Raw genomic sequence first — 24,655 nt, 5'->3', positions numbered from 1 at the left:
AAGCAGCACATGAATTACACCTGCCCCAGGTCCTTTGCTGTGGGCCTCTCACCCCATCTGGAAGTCACAAGTAGGGTCAGGCCATGGCCTGCAGCTGCTCCAGCCACCTTCTCGCAGATGGATTCATCCCCTTGTGATGGGCTGAGCAGACCCTGGGGAGGATCCCTAACACAGAAATCAGATAACTCTGGCTAAAGCAACATTAAGAAGAGGGATTAAGATTTAAGAGTACTAAGCAGTTTATTTCACTTTGCTCGGAAGCTCCATCCGTGCTGATGGAGAGAGGACACAGATTCCAGCACCCTCTACTGGCTGAGCACCAGAGAGGCCCAGAACCTGCCTGGCTCCTGGGGGTCCTTTCCAGCTCCCCTATGAAGCACTTGCAGAGAAGGGGCCTCCTGAAACTCGATGAGAATGCTCTGACTCCTGTGATCCCCATCCTCAGCAATAAAGCTAAACCCTGTTACATGATTGCTCTCAAAGCACTTCTCAAATATTACTCCTCAGAGGAGCATCAAGAGACAGGGATGTGTTCACCATATTTTACACACAGCAGAGCAAACAAGCAAGAAAACTTGCCTCAGGTCATAACAACTCAGTGGTACAGGCAAAACCAGGAACAAGATGTTTCTGACACACTTCACTTCTCTGACTAAAAATGTGGCAGCCTAGTCCAAGGTGGATTATTTTGATAGTCCTAAGTGATTCAAATCTACAAAATCCCAGAAGAGGCATGCAGGAAAATTTAAAAGTTTTTTTTCAATTAACTTTAAAAGCAAAAAATAAAGTTCAAAGAATATTCACTCCTTAAGCCCAGCTGTCCTTCAGAGGCAACAGCTTTACACTGGTACAACACTGATGTGATGTAGTGGAAAAAACCCAGCCTTCCATTACCTCTTTGCAAGCCAGTGAACAAGGGAAAACATCACTTTCCACAAAAAATGGGGCCTGACAGGCTCAAAACTGCACAGCCATGGTGTCTGATGATGTTCTGGCTCTGCACAGCATTTCATTGTCCTGCTTTCCAGGTTTCAGAGCCTTCATCACTGTGGTTTGCATTTCTATCACACGCAGCAATGGATGGGCCTTTATTAGAGCAGGGTTACAAGTTTGTTCCCTGGCATACAAAAGACATTTAAAAGCAAAAAGACAAGCCAGCTGCCTGTCACATCCTCAGCAGGGACCTCTTCAGCAGTTTGTGTCCCAGCTCTCTTCATAATTCCCCAGATGCAGACAATTCCTAGAAGCTCCTATCAGAAGTCTCTTTCCTTCAGACTGCTACCTACAAGGCTCAGAGAAGCCTGAATGCTTTATTCTCAAATGCCACAACCAAAATGCAACTGCAAAACATTACAGCTGGGCCCTACTGCCTCAGAAAGTGGAGATGACAGAGGACACATGCAGTTCAGAGGCAGGTGAACTGCACTCAGAAAAGGCACTTGCCTTTATCAAGGCTGCTCCCATAACCTGCATGTTTTGCTGGTTCCAGGCCCACCCAGCAGGTTCTGGCCCATAAATACCTTACAGAAACACCACACAGGAGGATGAATATAGTCCACAGTGAGAAGGAACAGCACATCTGGGTGGAATCATCACAAACTTAAGATGCAAACCCACACTGAGAAGCATGCAAACTTACAGAACAGCTGTACACAAAACATGCAGGAGCACCCAAAGGGACTTTTGAACATGTTCATCACTTACCTTTATTGAAGAACATGGAAGCCATCTGGCCCATTTCCACCCTCTCAGTGATTTCAAAGATATTGGCTGAGCCACGTCTCTCTGCAAGTTAAAAAGCAAGAAGTGTTTCAACCAGTGCCTCCAATAAGCCCTAAGGCCAGGTTACCTGGATATTTGGGAACCTCTAGCAGCAGTTTGAAGGACAGTATGTACAACTCCACAGCTGCAGAGTCACTGGGCCAATTACTCTGCTGAAGCTAGTCTAAGGTGTTCAGAAAATAAGATGTTTTCATCTCATTGACGTAGAGGGAAAAGATCTTTATCAGGCTGCAGAAGGCAAACTGAATTCTCAATGAGTCTTATCTTACAAGTGCTGAGGACTTTGGGATGATGTGGAACTAAGGGTGAAATGGCCAGAGGAGCCCACTGGAACAGTGTCTGCAGAGAAGAGGCCTCACAGCAGTGAAAGCAAGAGCTGGGTACTCACGAACTGACAGGATAGGCCGCGTCTCTGCTCGCTCGTAGCCATCTTGGAGGAGAACATCACTGTCAGACACTCCAGAGGAAGAATCCTCATCTTCATCATCCTCCTGGATGAAGAGATCACTGCTGAGATATCTGCTACCCACAGTACAGGCTGTGCCACCCCACGTCATGGTTACTTCCAGACACTCAAAGGAAGGTCCCGAGCAGGAGGGGAGGACATGCAAGGAAAGGCAACACCAGGGAACCCAGAGGATGCTGTGGAGGGCAGAGGAGGACACCAGCAGAGCAGGCTGAAGTAAATGACATGTAGCACCCCCAGGTCACACACACAGCAACACTGCCCAGCTCATGTCCTGATAAGTGGCACAAGGAAGTTAGAAACTTCAGGAAGATCTGCAGTGTTGCAGAACTGGGAGAAAAAAAATAACCCAAGCATATTTAGCTAGCACAAGCAGGTCTAGTTCCTAACTCCATCCCACTAACACCAAGCCAGGGGTCTAAATCAGTGCAAACAATTATGCCTCCCTCTGATCCAGTAAAGCCACAAGTAAGTTTCACAGCAAGGACATAATTCAGAACTGTCCACAACCTGGGATACTGCCCAAGCAACAGCAAGGACATCCCAGCCTGTCCCAGTTAAATGACCTGAGATCAGCAAGGATTTATAGTCCTCAGCACACTCCAAATAGCACCAATATATTGGCTGCCACCTCTCCACATTCACTGAGCAGCGTTTCTGGGCAAGGAGAGCGTGATCAGTAAGAAATGTGAACAGCACAAGAGATTTTTCAAAGCAGGAGCAGAAAATCCTGTCTTTAATGAGCAACCCCACAGGGAACTAACAGCTATATTTTATTTGGCAAAGTTAAGTACAGTAGAAATTTATTTCCTTAGAGTTAGTAACAAGACAAGGCAAAGATGCAGAGGAATGCCTGGAAAATCCTACGTGATAAAACAACAGGAGGAAAAGGAAAATGAAACCCCACACAAACCTTGCGTTTTTCCATTCTCTTCCACCTCAGCTGGGCATTTGCAGCTGCCATGGCTTCCACCACAAAGGTTGTAGTCATATAGCTACAGAGAGAAGAATTCAATTGATATCATCAGTAATAGTCAAGAACTGTCACTGAACAGAGATGGAGAATAATTCCCATCTGTTTGTAGGAGAAAACAAACAAACCAAAACAATCCTTTTGCCAGTTCCCCACACACTGTTTTGATAGTGTTTAATCTCTGTTTATTGCTTCCTTCTGCTCTTGAGATTCAGGTGTTCAAGCAGACCACAATATAACACACCTTCAGATATAATAAGACATTTTAGATATTTGGAAGGCACATTCCTGGTGTTCCTGTGGGTTGAAGACAGCAAGAGAACTTTGATCTTTCTTAGAAAGCAAATTTCCTTCCTCTTTTTAGAACCTATGACAAACCCAGTTCTTCTCTGAAGCTCATTGCAAAGATACTCTGGTCCCTTAAAGAATCTTACACATGGCATCAGAAGCAAAGCAACAATATAAGAAGGAGCACATAACACATGCAGGCAAATGCTGGAGGCCAGTGGAAAAGCTGTCCAGGGAGACACTGACGGAATGAATATCATTATCTCAGCTAAAACCAGTACTGTAATATTAATAAATAAATTTTAAAACCTCCTCAAATCAATCTTATTCAAGGCTTTAAAGCGGTTTCTCACTACTTCAGGAGCTGGACTTGCCTACTGAGTTCAAGTAAGAGATGAGTTTTGCAAGAATAAAAGGAAGTGCTGAGGCCTGTGTAGCAATTTCTGCCCAGGCTTTTCCTGTGCCAAAGGTGCCCAGTGGGCATGAGGAAGTCCCAAGCACCAGAACAAAAGCAAGAGCTCCCAAGGCCTGCAGCACTTTGAGCTGTGCCTTCTGAGCTTAATCCAGGGCAGTTCTGGTACACAGATTTGGAGGTTTGTGCTCTCCTGCTGACCTTGAAGGATTGTCTGCTGGTGCTGAATTCCCTATGTTGAATTTATGCTTTTAAACTAACGTAGCTAAAAGGAATTTCTCCTAAAGCTCCCAGTTACTGGAAACCCCACAGATATCATTTTACCAAGCCTTTGCAGCACCCAGCTCTGAGGTGGGGCAGTCACAAGCATTTGACCATACAGTCTCCCTGCACAGCAGCACAGAACAGATCCCAAAAGCTCTGCCTCCAAATCAAAGGCACATTCAGGCTGGCAGAACTGCTTACTGAAAAGGCTGGCACTTCAAAAGTCCATTTGTAGAAATGGCAGGAGGGAATTTTGTTTTATTTTATTTTAAAGCCAAGCAAGAAGCAAGCAGGGATTCCCAGCCCACCAGAAGATGGCAATTGTAGCAGCAACTCTTCAGTGCTGTATCCACAGCCTTCAGCTCCACCTGCTGCTCCAGCAGGGAGGTACCTGGGCAGCAGCTCACAGTGAACCAGTGTGACAAACAGGAGACCATCTCCAGAGTCTTGAGCAGCAAAGGTCTGAAGGGCCTAAGACAGGCCTGGCTATGCAGGAATTCATGTTCCTGACACTCTTTCAGCTGTGAAAGCATTGCCAGAAGCCAAGAGAAAGCTTACACATCTGCAAGTCACAAAGCAAAGACTTGACCCTGTGCCACCTGAGACCTGGTTGGTGTTTGGGGAACTGATCTGTGACAGAGGCAAGCATGGAATGTATCCACAGCGAGGACAATGTCAGAAAGGTAGAGGGGATAAAGGTCCCACAAGACTCTGGACTGGAGGAAAAGTCCTTCCCATCAGTCAGGAAATGGGATGTACCAGAGAGTCAGGAAGTGCATCCTTCCAACTCAGGCAACACCACTGCAGAAATCAACACTCAAGGAGCAGAGGGACAGAGCACACAGGAAAACAGCAAAAGTCTTTACACTGTCCTCACCCAGCTGAACCTCCCAGTCCCCTAAAGAGACAGACAGACAGACACACACACACACACATCCTACCTCATAAATCCCAGGAACATCAGGAGGACGAGGCTGACGAGCCACCCTGCTGTGGCAAAGGCCTTGGGCATGGTCAGGGCTCCTGTTCCAACAATGAGGTTGAACATGTACACCAGGCCAACCTGTAATCAGCCACACCATCCAGCATCAGAGTGGGCAGGAATCATCCAAAACACCCCACATGCACCCTGATTTACATGGAGAGGGCAATCCCTGAGCCAGCAGGGTGGGAACAAGTCCATGTGAGAAATACCTGGAGGAAGGGACTGAACTCCAAAGAGAACAATGTAGGTGTCAGCACATTTCTGGAGAAACAGCTATTCTCCTCTATTTTTCTAATTATTTTAAATTATATTTTTTCTCTCTAGCTTGTAAAGTTATAAAGTGCATGAGATTTGTTTGTTTTCAAATCACTGGCTTCTACCAGAAGGTGTGTTCTGTGGGTTGGGGTCTCTCCTTTTTATCTGACCTGAACACAAGCAGTTATGGCTATGTACCTTTCAGGACCTTTTATTCTCAGTCAAGCAGGAAATATCCAAAAAGAATTCTAATTCAAAGCCTGCTTGCTATTTTACCAGTAAGCTGAGCATATTGTGAAGAAGGGATTTTACTTCCTGAAGGGAAAGAATTTTATCTTCTCTGGCAATGAGCTTTTTCAGTGTCCAGAGACAAAAGAGAACTCTGCACACGGACAGGACCCCCCAGGCTAAGAATTCAGCTCACTTAAAGATCAAAAGCTGCCAAAGTTGTTGTGCTTTAGTGGGGCTTTTTTTTAATATAGGTCAGAGTCCCTCCAGAGGAAAACCAGTAAAGAGCAGTGTATGAGCAGACTTTTCTGGGTGTGGAGCAATTAACATCAGGAGAATGATTCCCCAGTGACCCCAAGAGCACTCACTGGCATAAGCACAGCAAATTCATCTTTTGCTGAACATCCCAGAGCCACGACTCTCCTTTGGTCAAGCAGAAATGAGAATGGTGCCTGGAATGTTCAGCCAGGTTAGACATCTTCAGGGAAAGAAGAGAGCCTCAGCCTTTGAAATTGCTCCAGGAAATTCATGCAGCACCAGCATAACAATGTAAGAGCAGGTGACACTAATCCTTGAGGGTCCAGACATCCCAGTTAGTGTCTTCTCCATTTTCTCAGTTGTGACCTACTTCTGCAGCCTAATATCCACTTCTCCTACATTTAATCATTAACAGGGAGATGAAAATTTTAAAGCGTTTAAAATCCAACACACAGATTTCTGGGCTGGTTCTAAATTTATTGAGTTGATTTAAAAAAAAAAGTGTTTACAAAGTGGTGTTTTTAAAAGCTGACATTTTGTGAAGACTTGTGGCTATGAAAACCGGTATTTCCAGTAATATAGGAAAGCAGTAATTGGCTCTGCAGTTGCACAGGACACCACATTACAGGGAAGAAACCTCTAAATTACTCACTTCCACTGAAGTGGTAGAAAACAAATTACTGCAACAGCTGCAGCTAAGTAAACTTTGAGCAATTCAGGGGAAAATGTTTACATAAAGCAACAAAAAGGAAGAAAGTGGCGTAGTTTCAATGTCCAAGTCCCCTCTGTCTATTCCAATGGCAATTTGGGTTGATGAAAACATTAACAAAATGTAAGAAAGTGGGCAGAAGGATGAAGAGCTGGTATGGGACATGAAGCTCTTTCCAGCATTTTTAGATCTATACTTCAAGCACATATCATCCCTTTACCTTATGAAAAATCACCTGTGATGTCAAAAAACCCCATATAACTACAAACACTAACACTTTGACCCCCATAATCTCCTGAAATGCTGAGGTTATGTCCATGAGGAAGTAGGATTTGCAAGCAAAATGCTGAGGAAGGAGGATTTTGAAAAAAATCTTGTGACCAAACGCACAAGCAGTGGAACTTACATAGGGAGAGTAAAGCTCTCCGGTGTCAGTGATGCCACCTGCCATCCTGGAGAGGGAGGGGAAGCCCAGAGCAAAGCCACAAGGGTGTTTGTGGAAAGGTGTTTTCAACTTCTGTCACCTAGGGAAACATCATAACACTGTGTTATCTTTGCTGGAAAAAGGAAGAACTCACAAGTTAGCTTTGGCACATCAGTTTTCTGGTATTTGAACAGATTTCAGCCCTTCAGACAGACCCCACTTGGTTCAGTACCCTGTGAGAAGTTTTCATACCTGTTAAAACTGGTTTAAAAGCAACCAAAAGGCCCTGCCCTTTCACAGCATGTGATGACCAAACTTCATCTTCTCCAAACAGCCAGAGGGGCTGTTCCAGACAACTAAAACCTCAAGAGGAAAAATTACTGCCTTGCAGATGATCTCCAACTGCTGCTTCTCATGCAGCTACTACTCCTTGCAAACATGTGCCTCCCACAAATCAAAAAACCAGCCTAAAGTCTCTCCTCCTAATTTCAAGTACAGAAATAAGTAGACAAATTAAAATATTGGACCTATTAAAGACACACCAAGATGCTTTTCATGCACCAACATTTCCAAAGCAGAAGTATCTGGGAAGCTTTACATTGTTTCTAAAAAACTAGACGTGTTTGGAGGAACTGATGCCTTCTGGAAGGTTTCTGTGTCAATAATTAGCCATAATTGCATTAAGGGCTTCACACTTCTACATGTGCTCCTACTCGGCCCCACCAGCTGGGACAAACCATCAGCACAAGCTGAGCTCCACTACAAAGCTCAGTTAGAAGCTTGTACACCCACGCTGAATGCCAGGAAAGAATCAGGCAGCATAACTCACTGAGGTCACAACTGGACCAGCCTCAGAAGGAGAGATCAAACACCGCCTTTTACAACAAACCTCGGCTCCAAACACTGAAGCCAAGCTTGGCAGACACAGAGCAAGCAGAAAGACAACGGACGCTCCGGGCCGGGGCAGCGTGTCCCCGTGCAGGCCCCGGCCCGGGCGGGGGAACCGACACCAGGAGCCCCGAGGGCACCAGGGCCCCCGGCCCTCCCCCGGCCTGCACCACAGGCGGAACGCTGCTCGCACCCCCTGCCCTCTCCGGGGGAACTCCCCTCGCCCCACAGAGCGCCGACAACCCCTCCCTCACCCCAGGGCGTTCTCCCCAGGCCCGGGTCCCGCCGCTCCGCTGCACACCCCGGCCCGCAGCAGGACCCTCCCCAGGCCTGTCCCCGCCCGTCGAGCCCCCTCCCGGCGCTCGCCGCACGCTGTCCCCGCGCAGGGCCGCCCCACAGCCCCTCTGAGGGCCGCGTCCCGCCCGGGCCCCGCGGGACCCCCGGCCCCTCACCAGCGCCAGCGGCTCGTGCCGGCGGCCCCGCCCCCGGCCGCGCGGGGGCACTCACGGCGCACGCGCTGCCCGAGCGCGGGGCCTTCCGCGCACGTGACAGGCTCGCGGGGCGGGGCGGGGTGAAGGCGGCGATCGTGATTGGGTGAGGGTAGGGGGCGGGGCAGGGGAGAGACGGGGCGGGGCCCCAAGGGGCGTGAGAACGAATGGGCGCGGCCCAGGAGGGGGCGTGGCAGGGATAATGGGGTGGGGCAGAAAGGGGCGTGACCGTGGCAGGAAAGGGCGTGTCCAGTTGCGGCAGAAGCGGGGCGGGGATGGAGCAAGGGCGGGGACAGGGGGAAGGCACCGACCGTGATTGATTGGGCCACAGGAGGACGGGAGGGGACGGCAGAGGCGGGGGCCGGGAGAGGCGGGGCCTCGCAGAAACATGGGCGGGGCAATGGGGGTGGAGTCGTGGAGAGGCGGGGCGGGGGCGCAGCACGAACAGGGCGGGGTCACACGGGGCGGAGCGATGACGCCACACATTCCGTACGGGACGGCCCCAGGGTCTGTGCGCATGCGTAGGAGGCCGTAGGGCGCGCATGCGTGAGCTCCCGGTGCCCGTTCCCGTCGGTCCCGGGTCCCCTGCCCAGCCCCGGGGTCCCGTCGGGATGTCGCAGCAGGGATTCGGGCCTGTTAATGCGGCCGCATTGGTGCGATCTGGGCGATCCGCACTCTGAGAGTCGCCTCTCGCTCCCGAAAGGCGCCAGGCCGCGTTGCCCCATCCCTTACCCTCGCCGGGGACACGGAGCGGGGTGCCGGGTCTCCCCCTCAGTGCAGAGGCCATGAAGATTAACCAGGACACGGTGCTGCGGGGCAAGAAGGTGACGCTGGTGCCGTACACCGCTGCGCACGTGCCCCGGTACGTGCCCGTGCCCGTGCCCTCCTCGGGCGCTCCTGCACGGTCCGATTCCCCTCCTCCCTTTGCGGACAGTGCTGGGTCGGGACAGGGCCCGCTTCCCCCGGAATCAGCCAGCGATTCACCCTCAGTGCCCTGGGGTGGCAGCGCCGTCCCTGTCACGCTGAGCTCGGTGCCAGCTCTGCTGTCAGAGCCTCACCTGTGCCGCTGGGAGATCCCGGCTCTGAGGGAGCACCGCAGTTCTTGTGTTCACTGAGGCCTTTCCCTGGTGACGGTGCAAGAGCAAAGCTTCAGCGTGTAAAGCCAGGTGGATGGTTGATGAATTAGGCATGCCAACAGTTTGTAAAGTAAATCAGCACAAAGAGAGCAGCGTTAGTGTTTTGTCAGTGTCCAGGTGGTGCTGTGTCAGTGTTGCTCGGGATGAAATGCATCAGAACTCCAAAACATCAGGTGTGCATTGGGCACTCCAGACAAAGCCACAGGACAGGCAAACTTCCTAAATTTCCAGAGGGCATTGTGTTCCATAAAGGACAGAGGCTTGTAGATACATTTTAATTTGCCACAAAAGCCGGGCTGGTGTTTCCAGAGCTGACCCCTGGAGCACTGGAGGGATCCTCCTGCGTGCTGCAGCGGGGCAGTGATGTGGGGCCGGCTCCATTGCCAGGTACCACGAGTGGATGCAGTCGGAGGAGCTGCAGCGCCTGACGGCCTCGGAGCCCCTGAGCCTGGAGCAGGAGTACGAGATGCAGCGCAGCTGGCGGGACGACGCTGACAGTGAGCATCTGGAATGCTTTCTGACCGAGGGTGGGAGTGGTGAGCAGGGCCTTTCCATTCTGGGAAGGACTCTCAGTGAGCTGTGAGTGCCCTGTGAGTGAGTTCCCATAAGCCAGAGGGGATGTGACACTTTCTACAACAGCAGCTTGAACAGGTTTTCTCATTACAGCTGGTATATATTCAGGGAAGTGGAGAATATCCACTTCCTCGAGCTGTTTGTGTCTTTTTTATGCAGTTTTCCCAAAGACTGTAGTGGTTCATTCCCCACAGCATTTTTTGCTGAGCTGAAAATCATTAAGCATCACTCCTGCACAGCCAACACTCCCCAGGTTTGATCGTTGCAAAAAGGTAGAAGGATATACAACAAGTAGAAGGATATACAAAAGGTAGAAGGAAATACAACAAAGGTTGTATTTCTCCTTGATAAATTGTACAATTTTATGATCACCTGGTTGAGGTGTGTTGACTAAATTGGTTCCTTGACTCTCCTACAGGTAATGAATCACTGCCCGTAAAAGCCTGGTAGAAATTTAGTGAGCTGAAAAATACTGAAGCTGGCAAAGAGCTCAGTCTGGAGCATTTGTCTTAGGTGGCATAAAAAAACCTTACTCAGAGCGGCAATAATGTGGACCAGGTGAATCACTCAGTCTCAGCCTTCTGTGCACCAAAACAATTCTTTGCCCCAACCTGCTGCTGAGTAAGACAAGGCAAGGAGACCTCAGACATAGGAAGGAAGTTTTCACACTTCTTCCACAGGCTGTCTCTAGTCTTGGTGTCTGTGCCACCCTCACAAAAGGTTTTTCCAAGTATTTTTTCCTTTCTGCAGGTGGGAACAGGCACACCTGGTCACCTGATGTGGGAAGCCAAATTATTAACTCTTCCTTGCTGTTAACATGTGGAAACTGTTATTCCTCTGTTCATTATGCACCTTTAATTTCATTCTTTGGTCATTTATGAATAATTATCAGCACACTCTGAAGATGCTGCCACATTTTTGTTTTCCCCAGAGTGCACTTTCATCGTGCTGGACTCAGAGCTCTGGCCTGGGCAGGAGGAGGAGAACTCCATGGTCGGGGGTGTGAATCTCTTCCTCACCAACACCGAGGACCCGACTGTGGGCGAGATCGAAATCATGATTGCAGGTCAAGTTCTGCTTCACAGCTTGGGGCTCTGTCCCTGTGGCTGCGTGCTGCAGAGAGGTGTTGATGTTCCTGCATCAGCTTTTTATTCTCATGCTTTACCATGGCTGTTCAGGCCTGATCAGCCCATGGCGTGCCCAGGTCGCAGCCTCCTCTGACAAGTGCCTGCTGTGGCTGGTTTGTCTCCCCCAGCTGGATGCTGACTCTGTGCTGTCTCTTTCAGAGCCCAGCTGCCGTGGCAGAGGGTTTGGCAAGGAGGCAACTCTGCTGATGATGGCCTACGGTGAGGGTGGCTCAGTGCACCAACAGGAGTGTGGGGGGCTGAGGTCTGGGAGCACATAATTCCCAGTGATACAGGCAGGGTAGCAAGGGATGCATCTGGCCCACAGGACAGGAGTCTTGTGCTTTTACAGATGTGGCATGTAATAGAAGTGCCTCTCTCTCTGATTTCTCCTGCAGGAGTGAGAAAACTGGGGATCACCAAGTTTGAGGCTAAGATTGGTCAGGAAAATGAAGCCAGTATCTGCATGTTCAAAAAGCTTCACTTTAAGGAGGTGCAGTAACAGCCCATCTCCCCAGAGGATGTGAGCAGCATTTGCCCTGTGGCTGGGCTTGAGCTGCTTGCTCTGTGTGTGCTGCAGGTTGCTGTGAACAGCGTTTTCCAGGAGGTGACCCTGAGGCTGGATGTCAGTGACCAGGAGAGACAGTGGCTCCTGGAGCAGACAAAGCACGTGGAGGAGAAGAGTTACGCTGAGCTGAAGCAGCCAGCTGGGGTGCAGGACAGCTGACAGACACCTCCAGACACCAGCTGGCTTTCCAGGGAGAAGTTGGACGTTGTTGCAAGGTCTGGGTGTGGAGGACACCAGAGAGCCAACAGTGGAGCTGTTCTGTCTCCTTCAGCTGCTTTGTCATCTTGTCAACTTTGCACTTTGCTCCACCAGCCAGGATTACTGCCTGAAATTTGGACCTGGGGAACAGCCACTAACTCATAGGTTTGGCTAGGAATGACTCTGACTTTGATTTGCTGTTCCAACAGAGCCTAAAATCACCAGCAGTTGATTCCTGGACAAGCAGAAACTTCTCCCACTGCTCTTAAATCAGGATTCACGAGTGAGGAGGTTTCATATACTGGCAGCTCATTCTTTTTTACTCTTGAATAAAAAATTTAAAAATCACAAAGATTCTGAAGTGCCTGAGCATTACGTGTGGCTAAGCTGCTTTCTTTGGTAGCTCAAAAAGTGGCTCAGAAGTTGTAAAGGACATCAGAGACCCTTTAAACCCGGTTTCCTGGGGTGTGGTAGTTTGCAGGGGGGCACTGCTGGGTCCTGGCAGGGAGGAGCTCAGATGGGGGTGAGCACAAACGAAGGGCAAGTAAATAGGATGGAAATTGTTGATATTGGCTGATCAAGGCTAGAGCTGAGCCCCACCACTATGAGGGGGCTGAGAGCTGCAGGAGGCTTCTGAGACAAACCCCCTCCAGCTTCAGGGCTGAAAACCTCGGCCAGCAGTGATGTTGCACTTCATTTTCCTTGGCTGCTTTGATGAAAGAAAGGAGAGCACACTGAAAGGAGACAGCTCCCTTCTTCCACCAGCTCAGGAGTCACTGCTGAGCCTGCAGGGTCCATTTGCTGCTCTCCACTAAGATAAAGATGAACGTGGGGGAAAGATCTCTTACTGGGGGGCAGATATACTTAGGGCAGGAGTTATCCAGCCTCTGCTGCAGTAGATCTGAGGTCCATGGATGAAAAAGAGGCACTTGCCTGACTTCAACTGGACAAACTTCCCTGTGCAGTGACTCAGCCTGACCTGTCCTGCCCTACACACACTGTCCACAGCAGGGAAGCTGCTCAGAGTAGAGGACAGAAGGTAAGAAGGATAACTGATGCTCCTGTGTGTTTTCATACTGTAACAGCAGCTCTAATCCTAGACCACAAATTATCTGTTTCAGTGATAGAAGATCAGGTAATAACTTTCAGATTTGCCGAGGGATGTTTTGGAGATTGGCAGTCTGTGGAATTTTTATTGTTGCTGTGCCTGAGTTTGTAGGGCCTGGGGGCTTTAGTTTTCCAATTTTAGCTAATTTAAATACATTATTCCTGTGACTAATATTAAAACCAAGTATGGGAACAGTGTATCATGGCATTTTAAACAAGTATTTAGTGTGGATTTAGTTGTAGTGAAAGCTTTGTGTGGTAATAAAGTGAAGAGCTGCTCTACTTCCTGCTGGGATTACCATGACAAGGGCTGGTAATCCTCCTGCCCCTCAGATTTGCAGAACCTGCTGGGTGAACTGCTGGCTCTGGTGCTCCTTCCGTGAAGTGTCTCATCCCTCTGCCAGAGGAGCGAGGCCAAACCGGCAGGAGAGATGGAGCTGGGCTGGGATTTGCTCCCCTAAAACCCAACCAATGTGGGAAAAATAATTTCTTTTCCCCTCTGCTGCCAGGGGAAGGGGCAGGGTGATCTCCTGTGCCCGCTCCTGTGCCCGGCTGGTTGCTCTGGAGGCAGCGAGGGCCCCGCTTGGCATCCCCGGGCTCGGCAGGCGGCTGGGAACAGCCTTTCCCTGGCAACCCTCACAGAGCCGGGCATGGCCCGGAGCTCAGCCCACCCCAGAGGCTGGGGAGAAGAGTCCTGGCAGGGCTCACACAGGGCTCCCACAGGGAACCAGGGCCCAGCTGCTCTGAGCAGGCCAAGAGGCAAAAGATGCTGCTGGGACCTGCTGGGTGCCCCCACTCCTGCCCTGCTCCCTGTGGCATCCATGCCAGGTAGGGGTGTCCTGCTGCCCCAATGCGATGAGGATGGGAAAACAGGGCACACCTTCCCTCAGAGGACACGTCTTTGGAGGATGAGAGAAGCTGGAATGGGCTCCCCCTGCTTCCAGGAGGAAGTGACAGCCTGCACATCCCCAGGAATCTGGTGGCACTTGGTCACCTAGGTGTCACTTGAGGCGCAAAGATCTGTGACCATTTGTGTGCTCAGGTGGAAAAGCTTCTTTGCAGATTTGGAGCACAAAACAAGAGTGTGCAGAAGGGGAGGAAGCAAAAATACCAGACAGAGGCCAGGCACAGCCCTGCCTTGTCCTACTGTGCCACCCAAGGCTACATCCATTCATTCAGAGGGACAAGCACCCCTCCCCTCACTGATCCCCCTGCCTTCCCTCAACCCAGGTGCAGCCCAGACTCATCCCAAAACCCCCTGTAGGGGCTGGGGGCACATTTGGGCTGCCCCAAACAAAGCTCCTGCCCTCCAGCCTGGCCAGCAGACCCAGATTAGAGCTTTGCATCACCACCCTTCCCCTCCCTGCCCCCCCTCACTCCCCAGGGATTAAAGCTCATTAATCACCCCGAGGCATTAACCCCCACTGGGCCCAGCCCGTGCCTCCTCAGCCTGTCCCCATCACGTGCTGAGGGGCACCAAACCAGGCCCAGTGCCCCCCAGTTACCCATTTTTCCCCCAAGCCCCAGAGGGCCACAGCAAGCCCTCTGCACCCTCTCAGGCTCTGGAAGGATTTAGCCTTAAACCAGACTTGTGAAGTCAGAAAGGTTTATTCCAGTAAACAGAATTTCTCTTGAGCTCAACAGTACAACAACACCTGATTGCAGCACATGGAAACAAAACATCCACAGGAAGAATTTCCACAAAATACAGGTTAAAAAAAATAGATGTGATTGGAAAAACACTCATTTCAGAAAAAAACCAAAAAGTCTGTGAGAAGCTTTTAAATTAAACAGTGTTGGATTCAAACCCTGATTGGCTCCGTCTCCAGGAGTGTGCAGGAGCAAAGGAGACTATTATTGCTTGCTGTGCTGGCTCCAGACACCCTCTCCTCTCCCAAAATTTGCCCCGGGGCAGGGTGCTGGGCACTCCCCAGTGCTGGGCACCCATACCCCTCCTTGCAGCTGAAGAGGCAAAGGGACAGGGTCATTGTGGACGGAGCTTGCCAGGCCAGGGTGAAATGCCCTGGCTGTGGTCAGTGGCTGGGCAGGTGGGGTTTGGGAGAAGACATTAAAGCCTCAGGTTTTACAGCTAAAGGGTAATTTGGGGGAGAGGGATCTCAAACAGAGATGAGGTTTGGGGTGGGGGAAGAAACAGGGAACAGTGGGGACCAGGAGTGTTGGGCATCAGGCCACCCCAAACCCTTGATCCCTCCCAAACCCCTGCTTGTGCTTACCAGGGTGTGCAGGGCTTCAAGGCAGGGCTGGAGGAGCACCCTGGGGATGAGCTTTCGGGAGGGGGCACCCCCAGCACCCCCGGGCCAGAACCCCTCTGCAGGGATGCTCACTGGCCACCAAGCCCAGCTCTTGGGTCAGGGTGGAGGGAGCAGCCCCACATCTCTACCAGGAGCCCATGGCAGGGAGGAGAGGAGTGCAGGAGAGGTGGGTATGGGGCTGGGGGGGTGCTAGAAGACACCCACCCCGCCTCAGGGCCTTCACAGGTTGCTGAACAGTTCGTTTTTCTTGCTCCAGTCCATCTGGGGTGCTCTCTTACTGGTGCGCTTCTGGTGCGCGCGCTCCTTGGCCACGGCCAGCGGGATGTCGAGGTCCAGCAGGGAGCCGGATGCTGAGTGGCGATTGTCACCGTCCTGTGGGTGAGGCTGGGGCTCAGAGGGGTGTCAGCCCCACGGCGGGGGTAACCCACACCCAGGCACCGCCTCCCCCGCACTCCCAGCCCTACCTGGCCGCGGCTCTCGCTGGGGCACGGCGGGGACACGGCCGGGGCCGCGGGGCTGGGCGGGCGCTCCGACACCGACACCGGCTGCGGCTCGGCCCCGTTCTCCTGAGGGGAGCAGGGACACAGCGTGAGCTCCAGCCCCGGGGCCTGACAACAGCCTCCAGAGCCGCAAACCCCACCCAGGGGGCCATGAAATCCGTCCTTGCTGCACGTAATCCCCGGCAAGCTCCAGGCACATAAATACCTCCAGCGCTGCCCATCGGGGCCGGCAAGGATTAAACCCCGGCCTGACTGCCCTGGCTTTAGCAGGAAGAGGAGGAGGAGGGTGGCTGCAGGGCTGGGTGCTACTTCCCTACGGCAGCACAAGGGCTCCCAGCCCTGCAGTATCAGAAGGCAAAAGAGAGCAGGAAAACAGCCACCTCCATCAAACTCAGCAGCACAAGCATCCCCCTTCCTGGAGGACACCAGTTCCCTTCCCAGTGGCACCAGCTCTTGTGTGGCAGGCTAAGACCACTGCAGGATCTGGTGGCATCCCCCACCCATGGGCACAGGGAGCATGAACAGGAGGGTCCCTGACTGGAGATGGGCATACATGGAATTAAAATCAAGACAAGGCTCTTACCTTCCCTATATCACCATTGGCTACTGGTTCTGGCAAGGGACCTGTGGGATGAGGACACAGGGTGAGGATGTGTTTGCTTTGTCCCCTTGCCAGTGGAGGGCAAGCCAAGGCTGCACATGGCCAATGCTCACACAACACTGCCCAGGGTCTGGCCAGGTCCTGAACTTTTTAACCACCCGCTGCAGCCAGCCCCGTGGCACAGGGGAATGGTGGCATCCACACAATGGCAGCTGCAATGTGGAGCCCAGCGAGACCCCTTCTCCATCCTCCTGGAGAGCAAAGGGCAGCTGATGCCTGTTTGCTGCCCAGGCCATAAACCCTGCCAAAGTGCAACCCAGGGCCATAAACCTGCCCACGTCAGCCCCACCAGCCCTGCATGGGGCCCTTGGCTAAGCAGGGAGATGCCAAAGCCAGGTGATTCTGCTTGGCCCCAAGGTGATAAGGCCACCTCCCAGGGCTCAGCACCCTTAGGTTTGGTGAGAAGGTGACACAGAGCCACCAGAGGTGGCACAAACCCCTCCCAGAGGCACAGTCCCCAGCCCACCTGTCAGGTGCTGCTCTGAGGGCACCACCTTGCACTTCTTGAAGAACTCATCTGTGAGCATGTCCACCACCAGCAGCTTGGTCTCGTCACCACTCGCCTTGATGGCTGCCACCACGTCACTGTGCTGCTTGCCCTCCATGCACACACCATTCACCTGCAGGTACACATCACCACTGCAGCTGGGGGACACCCATCCCTCACAAGCACCATGCAGGGGTCAGGTACCGGCCTTGGTACCGCTCATAATCCCAGCACAGCCACCCCATAGCCCCCACAGGCATTCATGGCCTCACAGGGATTAGCAGTGAAGCCAGAAAAAACTCATTAAAAGCAGATTTTCCTCTGAGTAATTGGCATGGGGTCGAATGGGCAAAGCTGGCAGGGAACTCCCAACCCAGAGCTGGCTCAAAACCCTTGTGCCAAGTGATGGTCTCCAGAAACCCCACAAGCTTCACCCCAGAAGAGGCAGCAGCCCCACACCCCGGTGAGCAGCAGGGCTGGGGCTCAGCTGGTCCTTGCTTTCATGGATCATCATCCCACGTGGCACAAACCTGAGCTCATCCCCACCCTGGTCACACCTGACAGCAGGAGTCGCCATCATCGTGCACCTTGTCCCAGCCTGTGCCACCCAGGGGATCCCCAGGGACAGTGCTACTGCTCATTAACCCCCAGACAGCTAATTAATGCTCAGGGCCAGCCCTCCCCAGTGCTGCACCCGTGGGTGGGGACCGGCAGGCTGGCGCAGGTTGGGCGGCTGTGCCGTGAGTCACCAGCGGCAGCAGGGACACTGTGTGCCTCCCTGGCCAAGGGCAGCTGCCTCCCGGGCTGTGGGGGAGTGCCAAGGCTCCCAGAGAGCCCCCCTGAGCTCCCCTGGCCCAGCACACCTCGATGATGCGGTCCTGGGGGGCCAGCCCCGCCGCCTCGGCCGGCGAGCCGGGGTCCACGGCGCGCACGTACTGCCCGGGGCGGCTCTTGTCACTGTGCAGGTTGAAGCCGTAGCCATCGGGGCCCTTCTTCATGTGGCACAGCCGAGGTCTCAGCTCCTCCTGCAAAGGGAACAATCTGTGGGTGAACTGCTCCCGCACCCCCCAACAGCCAAGGACAGCAGCAGGAACCCCAGAGAGCTGCTGGAGCACCAGGGACACCATCCTCAGGTGGCCACCTGTGGGCACTGACACCTCAAGACAGGATGCAGGGTGCCAAACACCCTATGATGCTGGGCTCTAATTAATTAATTAGGTTCGAGGCATACTAATTGCACTGAAACATTGAAGAAACTTGTTATTATGTGTGTGTTCCCAGACCACGCTCTTCCTTTTGGGATCAGGGCTGCAACTGCCATGAAGGTGGAGGAGGAAACCCAGCCCAGGTGGCTGGGAAGCACCCCCACTCCAGCCCATCCACTGGGAAGCTTTGGCCACTGGAGAGGTCTCAGGGGCTGGCACAGGTCCCTGGCATCACCCCCCTGCCAAGTGCCCCTCCCCATGGCAAACCCAGCCATGGGCTCAGCCCAGAGCACCCCACAGCCACTGTCACAGGGCAGGGGCACACAGGGCTCAGCGAGGCAGCTGGAGCCCAGATGGAGCAGCTGTAATGCTGAGGCACCTCCATGCCCCAGCGTGACCTTCCAGGATTGCAAAACAGAAACCAGCTCCACTGGGGCGGCGTGACTGGGACGTTCACCTCTCCAGGAGGCAACACCCAGCTCATCTGCACCTGGTTTCACCTTGACCTGTGGGTCTACCAGTACCTGGAGCCAGGGAGCCCCACTGGGGCAGCCACACTTGGCCCCCCTGGTGCCCTCTAAGCTCCCCACACTGTGAGCAGCAGGAAGCAGCAGGAGCATCCCTGGGAGCCTGGCACACAGGAACTGCCCTTGCTCAGCCAGCAGGGAGTGGGATGTCCAGGAAGCATCAGAGGAACCAGGTGACATAAACCAGACACCTGCATGCCACACTGTCAGAACTGCTCTGACCCTAGCTCCCAACACCACTTTTACAATTTATATATAAAATGGTTTGATCCCACCTTGATCACCAGAACCTGGGCTTTGGTTGGGCTCTCCCAGCAGCCAAGGCTCACTCAAACTGCTGGAATATTCCTCACCAAGGGGGTGCCCATAGCATCACTGAGGACAGACACTGCAGGAATTTGCCCTCCCACACCTGCACCAGGGTGCTCTTTACACCTGCACAGCACTCTTGCATCTTGGCACGAAATCACCTTTGTCCACAGCAGGGAACACCTGGGTCCTGGGGTGCTGACAGCCCATATCTGACACACTGGTGTGGCACAGGGTCCCACACGGGCTGGGGTGACACATTTACAATTGCTAAGCCCAGCGCTGCAATAAAGCCCTGATAAAGCCCCATCCTCTTGCACAACACCTTCCTTCATGGTCAAGGCTGGCCACCACCCCAGCAGCACCTGACAACGCCCTGGGAAGGGAGGTGCAGGCAGCACCCAGCACATCTGCCAGGAGGGAAGGTGATCCCGAGATGCCTCAGCCCTGGCATGCAGGACTTGGTCTCCACGTGTGCCAGCTGCACATGCCCCATGCAGCAGCCCAGCTGTGGATTCCCTGCCTGGGTGGAGCATTGTGACCCCCTCGACTTCGCCCCTTCTGCCCTCCCGTCCCCACGCCGTGCCCAGGTGAGCAGGTTCACGGGGTGTGAGACAGCAGAAATCCCCAACGGTGGGGACAGACAGTACCCAAAATAATGACAAAGGGCAGGAGCTGCTGGATGAAGGTGGCACCTCCCCAGAGCCCTGCCCTGGCTCAACCCTGAGCAAGGGTTCAGGCTCTGGAGCCGCCGGTGCCCTTGGCAGCTCTGTGGGGCTGCTCCACGCCGATAGCTCAGGACAAAGCCAGAGGGAGCACCCAGCAAGCGGGGCTGGCAGCGCTCCCGGGCGAGGAGGAGGAGGGAGGGCTCTGCTCCCACCCATACCAACAAAGCCCTGGCAGCCTGAGCTCGCTGAGATGCTGGTGCCATGAGTTTTGGGGGGATGGGAAGTCCTGCAGGGCGGACAGATGTCTCAGGACACAGGGACAGGTCACGGCGGTGAGGGAGGCACTGATCCTGCAGAGGCAGCTGGCCAGGGCAGCAGCACTCGCTGCAGGGCAGCCTGGCCAAGCCGTGACCCGGCCCCCCAGCAGCCCCTCCAGCCCAGCATGCCAGGCTGCCTGACCCTCCCCAAGTCACAAAAACCCTGCAGGCAGCCACCATTCTGCCATCCAGAGAGGAAAACAAATGCATCTGATCCTCCAGCAGCCGTATCCTGCCCATCCACGGGGTGAGCACCCCATGGCAGTGCATCCTTTCAGCCCCAAAGTCCCCTCTGCGCTGAGTGATGTGAGGCAAGAGGGTTTGGGGCCAACAACCCAAGGATACCCGTGGCTATGGAGCTGGGCAGTGGAAATGCCCCTAATTTCTCTAAGCTGCTGCATCCTGTCCTGCAAGGCCAGCAGCTCTCCTGCCGCGCTGGGATTAGCTGGCAGAGCCTTGTTACAAGCAATTACACCCTCGGGCAGGGAGGGCAGTGGGGGGAGCTGCAATCAGCCCTGCAGAGGCATCCCACGCCTCCCCTCTCACCCAGGGAAGGCAGAGAGGTCTCTGTCTGCAGAGATGCCCGCTCGGCATGAGCACTTCAGGAGCACTGCACAGCTGCTCCTACCCTGAAACAGGATTTGGGGCACACCCAGATGTGTGCAGCACCTTCAGCCACCTGGCAGGACCAGCAATCCCAGGGTTGTGGGGACCTCAGCTGCACAGCATGTCAGGACTCACACCCCATTTCCCAGCCACTCCATAGCAATTCCAGGACAGCTTTTGAAGCCTCAAGTCCCAGGAAATTCCCTGCAGCCCTACAAGCAGCATCAAGCCTGCTGGCGGCAGCAACCTTCCCAGTTACTCAAAGAGAAACACAAGAGCTCTGAGGATGCCTGAGCCAGCAAATTCACACGGGTCCCAAAATCTGGCTCACACATTCGGGCTTCATACAAAGGGGATGCAAAGCAGCCTCCTTTGCAGCATCCCTGTCACGTCCTGTTTGACTGGAGCTGCTTTTCATGCAGCTGCCTTGAGAGGAAATTTAATTCATTTCCTAATTAAACTCCAGCTACCCCGGTGCAACGCTCCCAATGCCGGGGGAACTGCTCCCTGTTACACTCTGAAACCCAGCCTGGGAGGCTCTCCCAGGTTTTACAAGGAGGGATGAGCCTTGCTGGCAGGAAGGGCTCTAATTGAACACCAAATTTGCAAGAGGGAAGCCTGAGGCTGGTAGCAAATGCCTTGCCCCGGTAGCAGAGCGCTGTGCTGCCCTGGGAACACTGTGCAGCTTGTGTGAAACTTTCTCAAGCCACTCCCGAGCAGCTGAAGCCTCCGGAAATAAAGCCGGAGGCAGACAAACTGTCACAGCTCTTGGTGAGGGGACACCCCCACGGCACAGGGCCCCAGGAAATGGGGCTGACCTGAGGGCTGTGAAACTGCCACCACACTGGCTCAGCACCACAGACAGGAGGGCATGGACCGGCTTCCCAGGGAGGCTCAAAACCCCCACCACAGCATCAGGGGGATCTGCACACTCAGGGTTTGATAGGAATGAAAAAGGAGCCTCCCACAACTGCCTCAGGGACCTGTGGGGGTATCTGAGATCCCTGGCAGTCCCAGTCATGCAGGACCCAGAACAGCTTGGACAGAGAATGGATTCTGCTGGAGGGTGGGAGACATTAAACATTGCTCACCACAAGCAGCTCTCCCAGCTCCTGAGCGTCTCCAGGCTTGTTAAACAAATAAAGGCAAGTCCAGCCCAATAAAGCAAACAGAACTCTGACACGTGCAAATCTCCTGCTTCCCCTGTGATCCCAGGAAATCCTAACAACCCACAGTGATGGGATGGGGCTGCAGGGGGATGGAGCAGCCAGCACTGGTTGCCTGCCAGTGGCCAGCAACAGCCCAGCAGTGTGTTCCTGCCTCACTGGAGAGAAATCTCTCTCTGCCTGCTCCGGCTGGGCTCAGCATCCCACCCTGCCTGGTGGGTGCCTGGCCTGGGCGATGCCTCCAAAGCCACTTTTCCGCTGGGCCCTGCCCCCAGCCGCAAGATTTCCTGCTGCTACCTGTTGAGAAACCGTCTGGGGCCACCCCATGTCACCTGCTTCCTGATCTAGTGAGGAGAGAAACCGCTGGCAGAGAAACCGCCAGCAGTAACCGTGCATGGGCTGTGCCCTGAGCCTGCTCCCCAAAACTGTGGGGAGCCTTCAGCCAAGACTGTCCCCCAAAGCCATGAGGTATCTCCAGCTGGGGCTGTCTCCCAAAATCCTGTGGGGCATCTGCAGCTTCCTAAGCTCTTTCCATCACTCCAGCCAACACAGCGAGCAGGCAGCAGTCCCACAGCATGAGAGGGCTCCATCCTCTTTGGGGACTGCACGTCCTTAGCCCCCAAGCTGGGCAGGGGACTCACCTGAGCTGCATTAAGAACATCCCCTTTATTTTTCCCAGCCCATGGAGAGTCGTGGGAGCAGAAAGCAGAGCAGAGTCTCGCTAGCCCCTGGGAGGGAGTGCTGGCACTGTGACATACGGGAGAGCAGGCACGTTCTCCCTGCATGGGGCAGCTCCGGGGCCACACGTGAGGGACCTGGGATCATACAGGGGACAGCCAGCAAGACAGCACGGGGATAGAACACGGCTGTTCCCACCCAAATAAGCCCATCAAGGAGGTGCTGGAGTGATGTTTTAGCCAGGCAGTGATGAGAGCTCTGCCGGCAGTGGATCAGCCCAACCAGGGGAACAAGCACAGGCTAAAGTCCCACAGGAGATACAGCTCAAAACCACCTAATCCTCAGCAAAACCCTATGTTGACAGCAGCTCAGCGAGGCACCCAGCTCTTCTTGGGGCTCAGCATCAACACTGGGAAGGCTCCACTACACCAACCTCTCTGGGAACAGGTCATAAGATTTCCCCAGAAGGTTGCTCACACTGGGAACTCAAGAGGCTGCTGCCCAGGGAGCCATCCACATGTCTGTTGTAACAACAAACACGTCTTTGCTGGGTAAATAAAAGGCAGTATTCTCTCCCAGAGCCCCTAGCGTTTCTTAGGAACCGCTTGGGGCATGAAAGGTCAGCTGTTTCTCAATTCCTCACCTTTCTACATCACTTTGTTTGTGCAACTGCTCACTCCCACGCGTGTTTAAGGCCAACATTCCTGAGTTAGGAAGCGTCTGTGGGGACTGACTGCCAGGATCGAGCCCCCAGCCCGGGAGGACTCTGCTATCTCCACTCCGCAGCAGGAGTGACTACTACCAATACCTGCAGTCTCAGCCCCGAACAACCTCTGCCACGGGATTTTTGTTGTATTTTGGGGTGGGTTAGTGCCGGCCCCCCTCAGTCCAGTTCTGGGCTCAAAGCTCCCCGTGTTGCTTTCCTCACCCCGTTTTACCGGCCCCGCAGCACAGGACCGAACGGGTTCCGCGGTGGGTCCAACCAGCCCGGTGCGCCCGCCTGCCCCCGCCCGTCACTGGGAGACAGGAGCATTTAGAGGAAAAATAATTATTTAAAATAAAAAAGGCAAAGCAGCCGGGCGCGGCAGGACCCGGGGCTTCTGGGGAGCCGCGTTTAAAGCAAAGTAAAAAAAGAAAGAATCGAGACCGAAACCACACACAACGCCCAGGGCGGCCGCGGCTGCCGCTCGCTCGTTTGGAAGGCGACCGCGGCCGATCGCAACTCCTCCTCCTCGGACAACACCCTCTGCCCCGAAAACCTCCGAGCCCCGTTCCCCCGGCCGCTCATTTACCCGCTGGTCGCCACCACCGGGCTCCCGCGCCGCGGGCTCCGCCGGTACCGGAGCCGCCTGCCCGCCGACCACCGGCGGCTCGGCGCCCGCCCCGCCCTGCTTCGGCAGCTGATCCTCGGCCGTCGAGTCTACGACGAGAAGACTGACGGTGCCGGCGGCGGCGCGGATCCGCTCCACCACCTGCTGATGGCTCTCCCGTTCCACGTTCTCGCCGTCCACCTCCAGCAGCCGGTCCCCAGCGCGCAGCCCCGACCGCTCGGCCGGCGAGCCCGCCTCCACCAGACGGATGAACTGGCCCGGCTTGCCCTTCTCACCGTGCAGGTGGAAGCCGTAGCCATCCGGGCCGCGCTCCAGGCGGCACAGCCGGGCGGCGGGGCCCGCGCCGCTGCTCATGGCGGGGGAAGCGGCGGAGCAGCAGCGGGCCCGTCCCGCCACCCGCACTCAGCGCACTGCGCGGCAACGGGCCCGCCGCACGCCTTATATAGGGGGGCGGGGCGCGGGCCCGGCGGCCGCCAATCGGAGCGCGGGACGGGATGATGCCCGCCAAATAAGGACAGTGATGGGGCGTGGCTATGCAAAATTTAGAGTTGCGGTTATGCAAATTAGGCGGGTGGGTATGCAAATGTGCTCTCGCCCCGGCGGGGCGCTCCGGGCGCGGCGCCGCGGGGTCGCGGTGGCTGCAGCGGGACCGGACCGCTCCCGCTGGGCTCCGACCCTTCCACTGCCCCGCAGCCACCTCCGCCCGCCCCTGGTGCCACCCGAGCCCACCGCGGCAACTCCCGATTCTTGCTAAACTCCCCGAGCCGGGGATCGGCTCTGCCGCCGTCCCGGAGACAGCCC

General features: G+C 54.4%; 3 protein-coding genes across 5 annotated transcripts in view; 1 reads left to right on the top strand and 2 right to left on the bottom strand.

Moving 5' to 3' along the window:
• TMEM104 (transmembrane protein 104) overlaps positions 1 to 8,465 on the bottom strand; it is a 43,891-nt gene extending 35,426 nt beyond the window's left edge. For 2 of the 3 annotated variants that reach the window (XM_064728388.1, XM_064728390.1), the window contains exons 1-6: positions 8,385 to 8,465; positions 7,027 to 7,144; positions 5,127 to 5,248; positions 3,162 to 3,243; positions 2,171 to 2,273; positions 1,705 to 1,785 (exon numbers count right to left, since the gene is read on the bottom strand). In XM_064728388.1, the coding sequence (XP_064584458.1) occupies positions 1,705 to 1,785; positions 2,171 to 2,273; positions 3,162 to 3,243; positions 5,127 to 5,248; positions 7,027 to 7,071 (433 nt within the window). In that variant the 5' untranslated portion in view covers positions 7,072 to 7,144; positions 8,385 to 8,465. Of the gene's footprint in view, positions 1 to 1,704; positions 1,786 to 2,170; positions 2,274 to 3,161; positions 3,244 to 5,126; positions 5,249 to 7,026; positions 7,145 to 8,186; positions 8,316 to 8,384 lie in introns of those variants that run through there. The other variant, XM_064728389.1, reaches the window with a different exon arrangement.
• A 423-nt stretch (positions 8,466 to 8,888) lies between these two features.
• NAT9 (N-acetyltransferase 9 (putative)) lies at positions 8,889 to 12,388 on the top strand. Its single transcript, XM_064728423.1, has 6 exons — positions 8,889 to 9,282; positions 9,944 to 10,053; positions 11,061 to 11,195; positions 11,416 to 11,475; positions 11,652 to 11,746; positions 11,834 to 12,388. Exons 1-6 carry the CDS (start codon positions 9,206 to 9,208, stop codon positions 11,978 to 11,980), a joined length of 624 nt encoding a protein of 207 aa, XP_064584493.1. The 5' UTR covers positions 8,889 to 9,205; the 3' UTR covers positions 11,981 to 12,388.
• A 2,327-nt stretch (positions 12,389 to 14,715) lies between these two features.
• On the bottom strand, positions 14,716 to 24,289 carry NHERF1 (NHERF family PDZ scaffold protein 1). Its single transcript, XM_064728738.1, has 6 exons — positions 23,816 to 24,289; positions 17,911 to 18,072; positions 17,027 to 17,180; positions 16,483 to 16,523; positions 15,864 to 15,965; positions 14,716 to 15,771 (listed from the first exon to the last, which is right to left on the bottom strand). The coding sequence occupies exons 1-6, from the start codon at positions 24,206 to 24,208 to the stop codon at positions 15,619 to 15,621; spliced, it is 1,005 nt and encodes a 334-aa protein (XP_064584808.1). The 5' UTR covers positions 24,209 to 24,289; the 3' UTR covers positions 14,716 to 15,618.
• Between the last annotated feature and the right edge of the window lie 366 nt (positions 24,290 to 24,655).

This window comes from Zonotrichia leucophrys, chromosome 18 (assembly GCF_028769735.1).
Source record: "Zonotrichia leucophrys gambelii isolate GWCS_2022_RI chromosome 18, RI_Zleu_2.0, whole genome shotgun sequence".
Taxonomy (NCBI): Eukaryota; Metazoa; Chordata; class Aves; order Passeriformes; family Passerellidae; genus Zonotrichia; species Zonotrichia leucophrys.
The sequence above is the reverse complement of the archived record's forward strand: the minus strand, read 5'-3'. Positions and strand labels throughout refer to the sequence as shown.